The sequence below is a fragment of the Haliaeetus albicilla genome, chromosome 2 (genome assembly GCF_947461875.1).
Source record: "Haliaeetus albicilla chromosome 2, bHalAlb1.1, whole genome shotgun sequence".
In the NCBI taxonomy this organism is placed as follows: Eukaryota; Metazoa; Chordata; class Aves; order Accipitriformes; family Accipitridae; genus Haliaeetus; species Haliaeetus albicilla.
Genome location: NC_091484.1, coordinates 44,931,447 through 44,947,406, shown reverse-complemented (window position 1 = coordinate 44,947,406; position 15,960 = coordinate 44,931,447). Strand labels below are relative to the sequence as shown.

At 39.3% G+C, this 15,960-nt stretch overlaps 1 protein-coding gene across 2 annotated transcripts in view; it reads right to left on the bottom strand.

Moving 5' to 3' along the window:
* Positions 1–1,490: 1,490 nt before the first annotated feature.
* IGF2BP3 (insulin like growth factor 2 mRNA binding protein 3) overlaps positions 1,491–15,960 on the bottom strand; it is a 118,020-nt gene continuing 103,550 nt past the window's right edge. For both annotated transcript variants that reach the window (XM_069773341.1, XM_069773349.1), the window contains 5 exons: positions 13,475–13,594; positions 9,316–9,390; positions 5,475–5,606; positions 4,000–4,113; positions 1,491–3,064 (listed from right to left, as the gene is read on the bottom strand). In XM_069773341.1, the coding sequence (XP_069629442.1) occupies positions 2,963–3,064; positions 4,000–4,113; positions 5,475–5,606; positions 9,316–9,390; positions 13,475–13,594 (543 nt within the window). In that variant the 3' untranslated portion in view covers positions 1,491–2,962. The remainder of the gene's footprint in view (positions 3,065–3,999; positions 4,114–5,474; positions 5,607–9,315; positions 9,391–13,474; positions 13,595–15,960) is intronic.

Sequence of the window (15,960 nt, the reverse complement as noted above, 5' to 3'; positions counted from 1 at the left end):
AAAGACACAGTAAAAAGCAGCCAAAAAAAAAAAATTAAAAAGTTAACTGCAATTCAGATCTCACTCCAAACCTTTTAAAGGTCAGGACTGTTGAGTACACATCCCTTCCACAGCAAATCAGCCTAAGTGACCTGCATAAGACTGAAACCATGAATTATAGGTTGTACTACAGCCTGTATAGCATTGTTATATGAGAGGGAGAAGATGAATTATAAGCCACAGAAATCACTGTATTGGGAAGTGCAAACATTGTAAGCTGGCTTCTGGGTGCACTAGCAGCTATGGAATACTTGTGGGTGACTGTTCATCCTTACCCAGTTATTATTATGGACAGAAAACGAACTTGATCAAAGTACCACAAATACTTAGAACAGTCTGTCCCTATGCCTCTAATTTAAAAAAACACCACACAACTTTATCTGATGATAGGAGTTAAACTCTTTATTCCATTCAGAGGCATCTGGCAAGTGGAGCTGCATTGGGGGGCACATTACAGATGAAAAATGATCCATACTTTGTGGATATTGAAATCATTTACAGTATTTACTTTCTAGCTATTCCCAAATACTCCAAATTACCGAGTCTCAATTGAAAAGAAAAACATGATTTACCATGCTAAGTCTAGAAATTTAAGAGATGACAGTATTTAAATCAGCAGATGTAAATGCAGCACCTATTTGTAAAGTAATTTTTATGGAAAATAATGAAGTCAAATCCTTCTCAAATGTTAAGAAAGGAATGTCAGACTGACTTAAGCCTCAAAAAAATTAAAATGCTATGACTTTTCATACTTCAGTAATTTTAAATTCATTGTAAGAAAAAAAATTATCCTAAAGGCTAGATGAAGGTCACTGTCAAAAAAAGGAAAAGAAACTCATTTTTCTTTGCTAAAACTACAACATAAGTTTGTGGTTTTTAAACCAATTAGTAAAGAAGAGATGCAGGAAAAACACTTCAGACCATTTTCAAAATTATCTAATCTGTACAACAATGATCTTTGGGAAAATTATCTAGTCTATGTAGTAATGCCTCTATTTCAACATGAACCTAAGAGGTAGATAACAAAATGATGAAACAAATGTTTTTGCTCGTTGTGCCCCTCAAATCAGTGCAGCATGGTGATTCTGATCATCTCATGCACAAAAAACATCACAAAAAAAGGTTCAGAGGTAATAGCATGGCTCTGTCGACCACACACATACAGGCGCGCACGCGCACACACACACACACAGCAGTCTTTATGCACCATGTGTTGCCACATTTTTTTTTTCTTAAACTGAGGTAGACTGAAGTTTATTGTAGAAACTTGAATGTGTCACTATTACCACAATCATCATTCAAATTACATTCGGAAATTAAAAAATTTGGTAACTTTCCTGTTATCCCTGCCTTTTGACATTTTTTTTTTCTTCTCTAATGGTTGGTTGCAGAACGTGCATAAATCCTGCTGCATCTATTATAAGCCAGGCTAGAGAGGTTGTTGTTTTGTGGTTTTGTTTTTTTTTTTTTCCTAGTAATTGTTCTTAAAACCTTCAAAAGTGGCTTAGTGTGGCCCATAACAGCGGCTGGATACGTAAACTTAGCCTTTCATTATCTTTCAATGTGATCAAACACTGTTTGACCTTCCCCCATCGTGGTAACTGAAAGCAGTATGATATGATCTGCAGACAGCAGAGACCCTCGTGGCCTCAAATATGCTCTGGCAGATCAAGTGTTCTATCAAACTGAAGATGAAGCTTGCTCTTTGAACAAAATGGCAAAGTCCAAATGGGCTGCAAATGGTTAAATGTAGCATTATTAGGTAGTGATGGTCAAAGGCACAAAGGGTTCATGCATTCAATCAAGTAGCACAAAAAAAAAATTCAGCCTCTTGCAGCCTTCTAAATTTTTCCCCCAACCCCAGCCTCTTGCCATCACTTCCTTGTCCTGTTCCCAAAAAAGTACCGTCACAAACTTTTTCATCCCATCTTAAAAGAAAACTAAACGGCATTGCTGCTATCAGAATGTTGGCATCATTCACTATCTTTTGAACATTCACTGAATTTTTTTTTTTTTTTTTAAACAAATGATGGTGTTGAAACCCTCAGAAAATCTGAGGCTATGTTTTTTTTACCCACCTTACTCCCATCAGCCAGCAGCTAGAAGTGCTCTACTATATTTTTCCCCGGTAAGTCTGTAGTACTCCTGGCTGGTGGCTGATCAAATTTTAATTTTTTTTAAAAAAATAAAATGCTCAAGAACTATTAGCTTTATAAAGTATACAAAATACCAAAAAAAAAAAAAGCAAAAAAGGAACAATTTCTCATTGAGGTACTAAATGCCTGAGGTAGTTTAGTAAAATGCATATTTATCTTTTTATGCCCTGGCCAACACCATTCAACACTTCCCTTAGGTTATTCATGGCAGTGTTATGTAAAAATGCAACCAAATTCTTTTTAAAAAATGCCACTTGTTTCAACATTGGGACTAACACTTAAACTCTGGTCAATACCCTTGCTCTAACCCTAGCCCACCCGCAATCCCACCCTCCAAATGTGTTTCTTCTTTTACAACTGGACCTATAAGAGCAATGCCTTTTCTTTTTTTTTTTTTTGTCTTTTTTCTTTTCTTTTTTTTTTTTAACCAGTGAACTCAGAAGAGAAAGCTTCATTAAACCAAGTTCTAAAATTGTTGGGGAATAATAAGAACAATAAAAAAGACTAACGAGTTTATGTTAAATTGTGAGAATAGAACAAAAGGGAAGTGAAGGGGTCCTTATTTTAAAGCTGGGTTTCAAAAGTTTGAGAGAGCCTAAAGAATACATTCTCAGAGACAGCGTTCAACGGTTGCCTGGTCCTCAAACAGGTGATTGGCTTGGTGGATCTTCTGCATATAACTTCAACAGGTGCTCACCACCCGTCTCTCTGTCGCACAGTCTGTCTTTGGTCTGGCATCTGTCTCTGATGGGCCATTTCCTAAACCTTTATTTTCGTCTTGGCTGAGGCTGTCCGCTTTGCAATGTTTTTTGCTGTTGCTGCTGCCTTCTTACCTGAGCCAGTATTTCCTGAATTTTTCTCTGAGCAAGCTGAAAAACAAAGCAGAAGAAACAATCCATCAAGATGTCATGCTGCAGTGACTGCTGTTTACAACTGACTATAGATGCTACTGGGATTAAGAAAATCTGGAATAACTAAATTCCTAGTAGTGACAAGATTACTCACTAGTTAAAATACACTTGGGTTAGTCATTATGTACAACTTCAATTTTTAATTTTTTGTCTTTTTCCCACCTACTACAACTACCTGCATGGTCAGTTTTCACATCTGTAATATAGAAAGCATGAGCATAGGAAGATGACTACCAACATTAAGACTATTGAAGCTACAGGCTACTTTCATTTTACTCCTCTGGAGACACAAATGTTTTATAAGAACCACTGTCTTAATAGAGAGTGGACAATTTTTTTTATACACCAGGGAATCCAGAAGGTCAGACTTACAGGACTTACCAGCCCTCCCATCTCCTTTCTGAACTAGAAGTCACCTGTAGCGAAGTATCAAAAGGAATTGGTCTGAACTAAGAGTTAAGTGAGGGAAGGAATCTTGTGATCCTTTTCTTTCTGATATTAAATCAATAGATTGGGTGATGCGGACAAATTGCATATATAGGTGCAGTTCTTGCCAGGTACTATGAGATGGCTTGTACCTCCCTTCCATCTGAATTTCAGTCCAATCACAACCTGGGTTTTCTTTCGCTTTGAAAGTTTTAGCAATGCCAGAGCCTACATATATTGATAGGAGAATTTAAGGAGATAGTTTTACATATGTAACAGTGCAATATTGTTATAAATCTCTCACAGGCATGAGGAAAGTTTATTGCAGCAAGACAACTAGAGGAGCCTGGCAAGCAGTGCTTTCTATATCCTGAAAAAAAGTCTTCCGTCCCTTGACTCTGCACTTGAATATAAAACAGACTATGGAAACATCAAGGTAATACAGAAATTCATTCCAGTCCTCTTACCTGGCATGCATAGAAGTGACCAGTTATTTTCACAACCACCTGATCATTTTCATCAGGTGTCTGGTCACGAGGGACTACAACTTCTGCACTTGTCAAGTTTTGAAGCTCGTTTACCTATAAATAGATAGAAGTTGTCAGAAAATCTTAAACAAATATCCCACAACCCCCAAGCCTCAAAGATACTGCTGACCACAGAAACATCATCCTCTAAGTTATGTTTAAAAAAAGAAACTCACTAACAGAAGCATCTTTGTGCAGCAGTGTGCACTCCACAAGATGAGCCTCTTATGTCTCTAACATAAATTAGCACCAAGTTATCTAGGTTTGTAGAAGTGTTTTAAAGACTAAATACAACACAGAGAAGGTGTTAAATACATTACTTAAAAAAGCAAATAGATACCACAGTATTTACAGTTGAGTTTACAAGTTTAAAGTCAGAAACCTCATGCAACATATAATGTAGGGAAGAAAAAAAAAAGGTCAAAGTATTTTTACATTTTTCCTTGAAAAACCTCCACAAGATGGAGAACTCCAAACAGAACAATGAGAAGTGTCCAAATTATGTTCAGTAGCCTATCAGCTTCCATAGTGTTATAAGTAGATGTATGGTTAGAGTCTCTGTCCCATTTACATCCATTTTATTTTAGAAATGCATAGCATTATTTAATAAAAAATACTCTAAATGAACAACTTTTCAGAGATGTTTGTCCTTAAACTTCTTACCAATCAAGTAACGAAAGAGGTCACGCTGCCTCCTGACACTTAACTTCAAGATCCCATTGCACTCAAGGATGGAGACCCAAGACTGAACCATTTCTTTGCAAGTATCTGCTAGCTCCTGACTTACAGCCATATGAAAATACTAGAGTACCAGCACCTTTTCAGGACTGAACAATCCTAGTGATGTTATTTTATGCAACAAACTGAGCCAAAGAAATTACATCAATTAAGTTGAAGCAAATTTTTTTTTTCTTTTTGTAATATTGAGGTCTGAACATGTCTTAATTTCCTACCACTTATTTAGAAATTATGCTTTCACTCAGTTTTGGCCAGAAATGCCACCTTTGGACACATTAGATCTGATTTTAATTAAATAAGATTAGTGAAATCTTTTTGCAAAATCTGGCATAAGCTAAGGTTCACAGAAGCAGGTCTTTAGTGGGAATGTATTCGTTCTAAATGGAAGAGCTACATTTCTATTAATAAAAGTCCTGCAGATCTGACTGGGACTATTGATTTTTGTTAGTTTTGTTTTGTTTTTTAAGATTAAATATATCATACTATGAGATTGGCTTCTCTTGACTCCACACTAGAAGAAAGGAAAGCTTAACAAGTACAGCTAAGAAAATAGCACCTGCTTTAATGTAACTTCAGACGATTAGCTGTTAGCTAAATGTTTAAGCCTTATACATATATACACACTGAAATAAGAAACTTAACTGAACAACACTACAAGTTTTATTTCAGCTACTTACTGTCTTGCCTCCTTTACCAATAACTCTACCAGCAGCATAGGATGGCACTTTTATATGAGCCTCAAGTTTCACTTCTTCTTTAGGTCCAAAGAAATTTTCTTCTTTAAGTTTTCCATAGATTCTCCCTTGAGCCTGCAAAAATGCTTTCAGTTAGAGAATGTGCTTATTGAAACCTAGTTAACTTCAAGAAATTCCACAGACAGGAGAATTCTCGGTACACAACCCTGACAAAACGTTTTTCCCTAATAAATACAGTAACTATTTTTCTAAAAGAAGTCTTTGTACCAAACTAAGAAGCACAGCTGTCCAACTTTAAAGATTCCATGACAAACCAGGGAATCACGGAGCAATTTAACAGAGATTATTATTCTTCTGCTTTTCAGTAGAAATACTGCTTTTAAAAGAAACTATTGCATCTCTGTAAAAGAGTGGTAGAGAGAAGAACTGTCTGGCTGAAGCATTTTTTATTACACCCAGAAGCACAGAATGTCATTAATTGGCTCCGAAACCTATCTTTTTAAGGACGCTAAAAAAAAAAAGCCACCCCTACAACAAGTCATGGGATAAAGACCCCAATTAGAGCAAGCGGCTTACTTTCAAAATCCATTACAACATATTGTTTAAAAATAAATAAATCTGGGCTTGCTCAATTTTCTAAAGTGAAAAAATCAAACTAGCTAGATCTAAATAGCACCATGGGAACAGTATTACTCTGACCAGCACACAGTTCCCTTTTCTGGGGAACATGCAAGTGCCAGGTAGCAAGAAGAATGTCCGCTGAGACTAAGCTCATGAATCTTGCTGATTTTTAAACACATTCTTTTCCTTATTCCCTGCCATTCATCAGTGAATTCTTGAGAAATGGTAACCAGATTTTCTACTCTGTATCTCCTAGAGGAATCAAAAGAACATTTCTATTGAGATACTGAAGAGACATGCTCTGTGAAGACCACAAACCTAGGACCACAAAGCCTTTCCAGTTCAGATTCTTTACCACCTTTAAGTCACCCTCACCAGCCCTATCACTGCGTACATGCTAAATCCAACCATCTTACAGGCCACCACTGTAATGGAATATGAAAAGTCCAAAAAGATTGCATGATGTGATAATTATGTTAAATAGTGGCAGCTTATTTTATCTTATTTCTGGCTCATGTCCTAAAAGCCTACTCAAGTTCATGCTACTCTAGAATGGGTAAGATGAAAGACATTTTGTGACCTTGGAGCTGAAAGTACTCAGTATTTTGAGGAAGTCAGATTCCACCTGAAGAGTATGGAAAAATCTGTAGTGCATAGCTTTGACCTAGATGGGATACTGCAGGTTGTGGTACCCTGTCACAGAGGACAAAAGCTATCATCTTTCCAGTGAAACAAAAGACAACAAAAAAGCCATACAAAAACTCAGTACAACTACCATGTTCTGGCAACATCAACAGCCCTAGAATCAGAGATTCCTACTCCAGGAAAATACTTCAAAAGGTTTTGCCAAAAGCAGATGCAATACTACTCCCAGCTATCATCTTGAACTAGAGATTTTAAAACTATTTCCAAATTTGTTAGAGACAGACAGTAGCCAGCATAGCCCTTTTTATTTCAATAGCAATGCTTTTCATGTGCATAACACCTTGACAACCTGCATAGACTGCAGGGCTTAGTGGAAGAGGTACTATAGGAAAAAAGCATGCACTTCTGCTGAATTATAAAGCAAAGTGGGATGCTGACTTTTTAAAAGATAGTAATGTATTTCCAACATCCCAAATCTCAGCTCTTGAAAAAGTCTTTAAGGAAAGGAAATAACCTAACTGGGCTGCAGCTCCTTCACGGTAAAATTCCTGAAATATATTGTCTACACTAGATTCCACTTCACTCGCACATGTCCCCTACCCAAGGCAACATGATCATCTCTGAATATTGGTGTCACGGGTATGCCTAAACTCTAGGGAGCACTGCAGCAGAGGCTGTAAACAGTGGTATATTCTCTTCCCATTGCCTTACTAATAAATAGCCCTGCATACCACAACATCCTCAGGCTACTACTGCAGCTGAGGAAGACAGGGGTGCAGCCACTGCAGCTACCACGGACATGAATCACAAGCAGCAGAACACAATGTAGTAGGGAAAGGATGCTAAACTCACAGGCTCTGGGATGATGCCACCTCTCCAAGAGCTGGTTACTCATATGAGCAGCAGCTATTCCCTCTTCAAGTTGTTGTGCACCCAGATTACATTCTTGGTGCTTAACAAGCAATAGCCTATGCTCAAAGATAAAGAAGACCCTTCTTAAACAGAGCTTAAGGACAGAATTAATGAAGCTTGGCCCTGACTGTAAGGCATGCTTCAGGTCAACATTGGTGATAAAAGAAAGGACTGAACTCTCCCTCTGCCCATCTCGGTCAAGAAGGCATTGTTCAAAGAGTAGTAAAAGACTACAAGGGCTGGAGCTGAAGGAAGCCCCAAGGGATAACTCCTCTCCTTCACAAGACCAGCATACTCAGGAGCATCACCTGTGCTAGCACATTGATCCCTCTTTGCAAGCAGAAGCCCAAGTGTAGAGAAGTGGCTGACTGATGTGGTTTTAACCAATGTATGGGGTGCAGAAAAGGGAGACTTTCCTCCTTGGATGATCCAGGTTGGGAGAAGAGCTGGCAAAAGAACTCTGTGGGACTTCACGTCTATCTTGGGGAGGAAGCCTGAGGACAAGCCTTTGCCTACATGAAAAGTCAGGGTAAGGGACACCCAAATCTACTTCAGCCTGCTACTACTTGAAGGTAAGTTCACTGAAATCTGATGGAAAGAAAAGGTAGCCAGAATCTGACCTTGTGCTGATCCCAGATCACAAGAGCACCCTACATGTTGAACATGCCATGTGGCCAAGCCCACATGCATGCAGAAAACCTCAAGGAGGCAAAGCTTCTGAATTATGCTTTGCCTTCAACAGCTTCTCTAAAGTATATGCTAACTGAGCAATAATCCCAAATCCATTTAGTTCGCTATTTGCACTCCAAAATACCTGCCCAGATACTTCTCCAGAATTCCTAAAGGCTTTAATGAAACTGATTCTAGATATGCCTGAAGTTTGTGCACTTCCTTCTTGCAAGATGCCCTGAAGCAAAAATACAAAGACAAAAAACAAGAACAGGCAAGAGAACAATGCCAGGGCATGAACTCTCAAGTGACTTTCTACCTGCTCTGGACCTCATCTGCGATGAGGCCAGGCTGCTGCACTGAGCTGTCTGCATCACTCCTAACGTCGTCAACTCCTTTGGGGGTAACTAGATTTATCCCTTGGCACTTCAGACAGAAGGCCACTCCAGAACTCAATTTGAAAACAAATGAGATAAATCATGTTGAGTATCTCCTTGTAGTTGTAGTGGAAATACAATTAGAAATCTTGCATTTATCTGTAGAGCTACCCAAAAAGCATTTTCCATTTGGCCTGCAACAGTAACCTGGGAAGACTCAGTCTCTCATCTTGTCAGCTTTGTTATTTCAATTAAACACACTAAACTGTTGCATGTATTAAGACAGGCTAGAAAGACTGAACTATTGTGCTCGTAGATAAAAGAGAAAATTAGGAATGTAATATGGCCATATTTTCATGCTAGACTTGATTCTAACTTACATGAAACTCCCACCAGTTTTCAGGTGACCAGAATGTGGCCTGTGATAGTACTGTATTACTTTTACTCATAAGAGATACCTTTTGGCAAAAGGAAAGAAAAAGTGAAGTGTTTACTAAAATTCTGAATAAAATGGTGCTTGGAACCAAGTGTTTTATTTTCAATATTGTCCCTTACAGTCCAAAGGCTACTACAGACTGACAAGTTTTTATATGTTGTACCTTGAACTGAGCTTCTGGAGGTCCAGTGATGATAACCATTCTCAGCTTGGCATCTGGTCCTTCAGCAGGAGCAATCTGGAATGGATAAACATAGCTTTTGGTAGCTATCTTTTGAAGGAATAGTTTAAAGCCTCCTCCTCCCCATTTCAGTCTCACATTCTGTTCAAGAGTGAAAAATTATTCGTTACAGCAGCAGCATTACACTTCAGTCATGACAGGTTTGTTCTCTTTAAAGTGCATTAATTAGCTGTAATGAAATACAGATAAATTGACTAAACCATAAGCAAATTTACTTCTGAAAATTAAAAGCATAGCTACTCATCCACATATGGTGAAATCCCACAAGGTATTTTCATGTGGCTATGAGTGATGTAGGACATGTAGCCTTCAAAAAGACAAGTATGGTTAATAGACCAAGATTCTCTTCCCTACCCACTAACTTAAATATTCTTTCTAACAAGTTTTGCTCATTAGCAAAAGTTTGTGTCCATCCCCCTGAAAACAGAAGATCACTTTACTGTTTTAACTAATCAGATCCAAAAACATTCCTCTATACTGGACAATGAGTTCGCAGTTTCCAAGGGGTTTGTATCTACAGACATTTATTTGTATGACCCAAATAAAAATTAAGCTCCACCAGAGCTGAGACAGAGACGCCTGTAGGGTCTTTAGCAGTTCATGTCACCACAAAAGTAAGATTTCTGTGGGTGTTGTTCTCAGACTCCAGTGGCATTAAATAATTCAAACTAGCCTCTGACATTCTGGATGAATCTTTTGTTTATCACAACTGACATCTCCATTGTTGCATCTACTATTACATAGCTGCTGTTGAATGGGCAATATATTAAACACTACAGGATTTCATCTTAGCTGTTGGCATAGGGATGTTATTCATATTTAACAGCTGTAGTTTATTTCAGACAAATTACCAGTCACCATGCATCATTTTCACTAAAGAATTTTGCTAACAAAAGTTTATGTAATTATTCATATTGTACCCTAAGATGGAGAAGACATTGCATACTAGATATCTGGTTTGCATATTTATTTTTCATATGATTTCTGCATTCCAACTGGCTATATCTAAAGATACACATTCATTTTACAGCAGTACATGTATATGACATGACGTTGTGGTAAAGGCAAGCACAGATTAAATCCATTCATTCTTTGGAACACATATTTTAGAGGGGCAAAATTTCAAGGCACATTTGGAGGCAGCTGACTTAACAGAGCTTAGCCTGATAATTGCCGTTCATGTAAAAAGGACATTGTAGTTTGCCTCTCAATCACCTCATGTTTTCTTAGCGAACACCAGCGCCATTATTGAAATTTCAGGGAAAATATTTTCCATCAAGCCTTCATTACATCTTGCATGTGTTTAAGTGTTCTGGGACATTTTTTGCTTTGCTTTTATCTTAGAATGTCCTTTTCTCAGCAGCTTAAGTAAAAGATGGCCGAGGGCTGTGAAAGAAACATGTACTAACTAACATTTCAATGTCTGAAGGGGCAACCTAAGAGACTTCAGTGTTAATTTTGGCTGTCTGGTCTTGGAAGAAGTTACATACATATAAATAGTATCCAAGTGGTGAATTTTTAACTTCTGAGAGAAATAGCTTTACATTCCTAACTGGAAAACAACCAGTCTTCCATATGCCATTACAAGCTGACAACTTCATACACCTAAAACCTGTAACGCTCATCCCAACTCCTTCAGAGACAGGAAGGGCTGCTCTGAGAATAATTCATAACCAAGGAGATACTAATGGTTCCCAGCAGGTCCCAGCACTGTAGTACAGGGTGGGCAGCAGACAGCCCAGAAATCTCTGCCTGGCTCCTTTGCTGAATAATTCCATCTGCTGGAGCCCCACACTGACCCTTCATTACCAAGCAATGACCCCCAGCACAGGGACACAACCTGAGCACATCAACAGCCACGTGCACCTCTGAAGTGACAGGCTGGGCACCGCAGCCTTGTGCAGAACCCCTGTGCATCTGCAGTTTATTTAGTCTTGCTTCTTGGCTAACAAGTTTCATCAGATCTACAAAGCTCAGCACAAGCACGAAGATGATGCATGGAGATGTAAAATGTTTTCATCTAGAATAATCTACAGCACAACTCAAAACAAGTTCAGTGTCATGCACAAAGACTTTATGTCCTCCACAAAGTACGATTACTACAGCCTGGCAAGATAAAAGTTAGTTAGGCAGCACTCCCTCCAACTCTTAGCTAAAAGCACAGATTCCTTGATGATTCCCAATTTATTATTTTGCTTAGAAGTTATGATAAAGAGCAGGTGGTCAGCACAAGGGAAGTTCGGAAGTTTTGAATAATTTACTACTGTCATATTTAACACTTTCACACAGAAGCAAGTGTGCTGCTCCATATTGTTCTGTCAGATTACAGGTGAAGTTGCATTTTTGTTTTAGTTGATAAGCATACATGCAACTTCCTAATTTAGCAAGCATACTTTATAACTGTACAGTTCTGTTAAGATTTAATCCTATTTTAACAAAAATAGTCTTTACTTTATTATTACTAAAGGAACAAAAGACCAGAGCTTTCACAAACTTTTAACTGAAATTCAATTAATACAGATATGTTAAATGTGTTGGGTAGAGGGGTGCCAGCTAGTAGAGGAAGCCTGAGGCCACAGCTAGCCAGATGCGTGAGAAACATGGGAAACTCCCTTTCCACTAAACTGTCTTCCAAGGACCAACTAAAGAACTAGTTTGGACGTGTTCTTGGAGGTCCAGGTTATTTCACATTTCTCTCTCCACCTAGCAATACCTTCCATATACCACTTAATCTTTAGATACAAACCATGGGAATGGGGAGAGAAAGAGGAAATACATGTGATACATCACACCTCCATGCAAGACAGATTTGATAAAGAAAAATCAACACCTCTCACTTTCTTTTATTCAATTTTTCCCCTAAAAATATGATTATTAATGCTCTAATGTAAACCATGTGGGTAGTATAACAACTATTTAATGTACTGCTCAATAGAGGATGGAACTGGGCAGTGTGCCAGTTGGTTGACTGGCCAGTAAATGGTTTGGCATTCGGCAAACCACACACAAGATTCACTCACCAGGGTCCCCCAATTATTTTGTTCTGCACACTTAGATGAACACCTTCCAAGCCAAGCCCAGCCTAACTGGCTTCACCAAGCTCAAGTCAGCATAGCCAACTCCTGCCTCTCTGCCCCTGACCTTTGGCAGATCCCTGCCATAGCACTCAATAAACAGGCCACATCATCTGAGTCAAAAAAGAACTGAGAAGAAAACATTTGGTTCATCTCTGCAGGAAAATGTTAATCTAACATCACAAAACAAAGCTACACACTATAATTTTTTTTCTTTTTTTTTACTTCTTAAATTTAGGCCCAAACATTATCTTTACAGTATAGAGTAGCAGAACTGGCTATTTACAAGAAAAAAAGCTCAAGCCTCTAGAGAAGATACTTGTGGTTGCAACAGCATTAGTAGCAGAAACCCAAGGCCTTACTACCACTGCAATTGGTACTAACCGCTACAGACAGCCAAGGAGAATTTCACCAAACTGACTAAAATTCAAACTTAAGCTTCCATTAGGTCAACCTCTGAAACCGTCTTGTTCTTAGCTACATTGAGGCAGTCAACAAACAGCTGGATGTTAAAGAACTGCCCAACCCCAGGAGCCTGGAGTACGTGGATGATTTTAACACACCAATGCTTCAGCATGGAGATGTCAGAGCTTGACAGCCCAGACTGATCCATCTAGAACAGAGCAAGAGCAGCCACAGCAGTAGGAGACTTCACCTGTGCTGTTTTTAGAAGGGGAATTTACCTCACCAATTTTCACTTTACCAAAAGCAAAAAGAAAGCCTTTAAGCACTGCATCATTAAGACTTAAGTCTGTTTCTAAGAAATGGAGACCACCAAAGTAGTTTTCTTTGCAGCTTATATTTCACACCTCGGGAGACGTTTGAAAACATGCTTCTAATTTTCTTGTCTCAAGGAAGATTAAAAGATGATTTATAAACAAATGTACCATTTATCACATCACATTCTAAGTATGGAGTGGGGGAGGACATTCACAAAAACACGGCTTGTGCAAACTTGCTGCAAGTGTCATGTAGAATAGACAGAAAGTTAGTCAGTGTAATAATACCTTAATAGATGCCCCTGCAAAACGAGAAAGTTGTTTGATGTGCTGTCCCTGCTTGCCAATAATAGCTCCAACTGCCAAGGCTGGGATGAACAGATGAACAGTCTCAGACTCGGGCTGTTGCTGTGGGGAAGAAGGAAATATGCAGTGAATGTTTTTGAACATTACGAATCAGACTGACAGGAAAACGGGTATGGAACAGGCATGCATGGAAATGAGGGGAAAATCTTATGATGCCCTGTGATGTCTGAATATTAAGGGTCTGGCTTTTTCTGGGAATCACAAAAGTCACAGAACATGAAAGAACAGTTTGAGCCAAAAGAGGATTCTTTCATCTTTTATAAAATACTTGCAATTTTAGTGCTTCAAGTTTTAAAAAACAATTGAGGTGTTGCTTCTTTGCAAGGCTTTCATTCTTACCTGTCACTGTCTGGATTCTCTTCCACATGCAAGACTGCAGATGAGGCTGCTACAAGCAGAAGGGCTACAGCCTGAGCAGGCAAACTCTTTCTAGTTTTCCTAGTTATTTTCTTTCATTTTAGATTGTGCTGAGAGCAGCACAAAAACCCTCAGAGTTACATGTATGCTACAATTTCCTTTATGTGGGAGTGATCTGGAATGATAGCCAGCTTGAAAACTGCCAGCGATTCCTCCTGTGTAACATTATGCAACAGTTGGAGCCTTGGCAGCAGACCTCAAGCAGGCTAGTAAATTAAACGCCAGATTAGGTGTTCTTAAAAGCAAGAGGACCCTAACATTGCACCCACTGGATAATCAGGCACCACTGCAGCTTCCAACTGCTTTCAAGCAGACACCCCAGCTGGAAAGCACAACATAGCACTTGAGATCCTCTCTACGTGCTGCACAGTGATGATTGAACCGCAGGTTACATATGCCACAGTAAGCCATAGCTATTTTACCAGTCTCAGAAGAGCTCGTCTCGCACTACTGGAGCACCGCCAAGTACCCACTACGCTACCATACCATTAATCCATCCACTTACGTCAGGGTTACTTCTCAAAAGCATTTCACACAAGCCTTTCTTCGAACTACAAGGTATTTAAAAACACACACGCGTACACACCCCCCCCTTTTAAAGCATTTCTTCCTCTGTAGCCCTCTTATGTATTTTCAAAATTTGTACAAAGCCAACAAGCCCTTTTCCCTCAGAGGTGTTCGAAGACAATGCACCATCCTCATCCTCACTTTCTCTGTGCCCACCATGCAGATCAGCCCAAGCACCAGTGAGCCAAGCGCATGGGACCAACTGTGCTCATTTAGCTTTGCTCACTTGCATATGTTGGTAGGGATACAGACCCACATATGGAAGCTCACCAAAGCAGCTTTTTCTGGGATATTTTCAGAAAGAGATATGCTATATGAACACAAAGCAAAAAGCAGCTGCAATCCTAAGAAAGCTATCTCCATTTATTTTTAAGTTTCAGTAACTTCTTTCAAGGGGAAACAAAGTCCCAGTGCATTAACTGTAAACAAAACAGAACAAAATGCTTGTTTCCAAGTTTTAGGACTTTATTTTTGGTAAACACAAGTCAACTGTAACCTCAGGGGAAACAAATTCCAGGCACAGCTCCATGTACCAGGTGAAGAAACCCCAAAATAGGATATTGAGAATAGAAACACATTCCGCAGTCACTTTACGTGATCACAACAGTTACACAATTTACCCTGTGTTTTCACATGTACAAGGCATCAGGATTCACAGTCAGTTTATGCTGGTTTAAGCCCACGTTTTCCCTGGACGCAGGTTGCAGCCCTCCACGCCTAGCCTCCCCACTGCCCTGCATGCTCTGAGGCCAGCAGGATCACAGATCCAGCTGATTTTTAAGGCAGGCAATGGGTCCCTGACCCGAATAATCAGGGAGCCACACAAGTGGTAGTACTGGAACAAGGGAGGAAGCAACAACAATTAGGTCAGGGCATGGGAAAAGGTGGGAACACCCCTTTTAATCTGCCTACAGATCAGTTTAAAACGATCTCAAAACTACGCCCTGAAACTACATATTTGTAATGAAAGCTACCAGTCGCTTCAGTATATATGTTAAACCACTTTCCAGAAGATTACTCATTTTCTCCTCCTACTATTACAAACATCCTGTGAGTGTACTCATAGTAAGTCCTTTTACATGTTCATTGTGAATCCAGCAAGATTTCCAGTAATTTGGAAATGCTACTGTAGGTACTTGGTTGATCTCCCCACTTCAGAAAACTGTTTCTAAATGGATACAAATTGATAAGGCATTTGGGGTTTTCCAGTTTTGTTGCAAGGACCCATACTAACTGCACTGGATGTAGAGGCAACCTCTCTTTCCAATCCAGGTGCAGACAGCTTAGCCACCCCTTGCTTGCTCATCTCCTTGACCCCCACCTTCAATTGTCCACACATGCTCCAGCCCCTGCAAAAGTCCACTGCCAAAGCTTTCCCTCCCACACGCAACTCCAGCCACCCTCTTCCAGCTAAACTTTTGAGT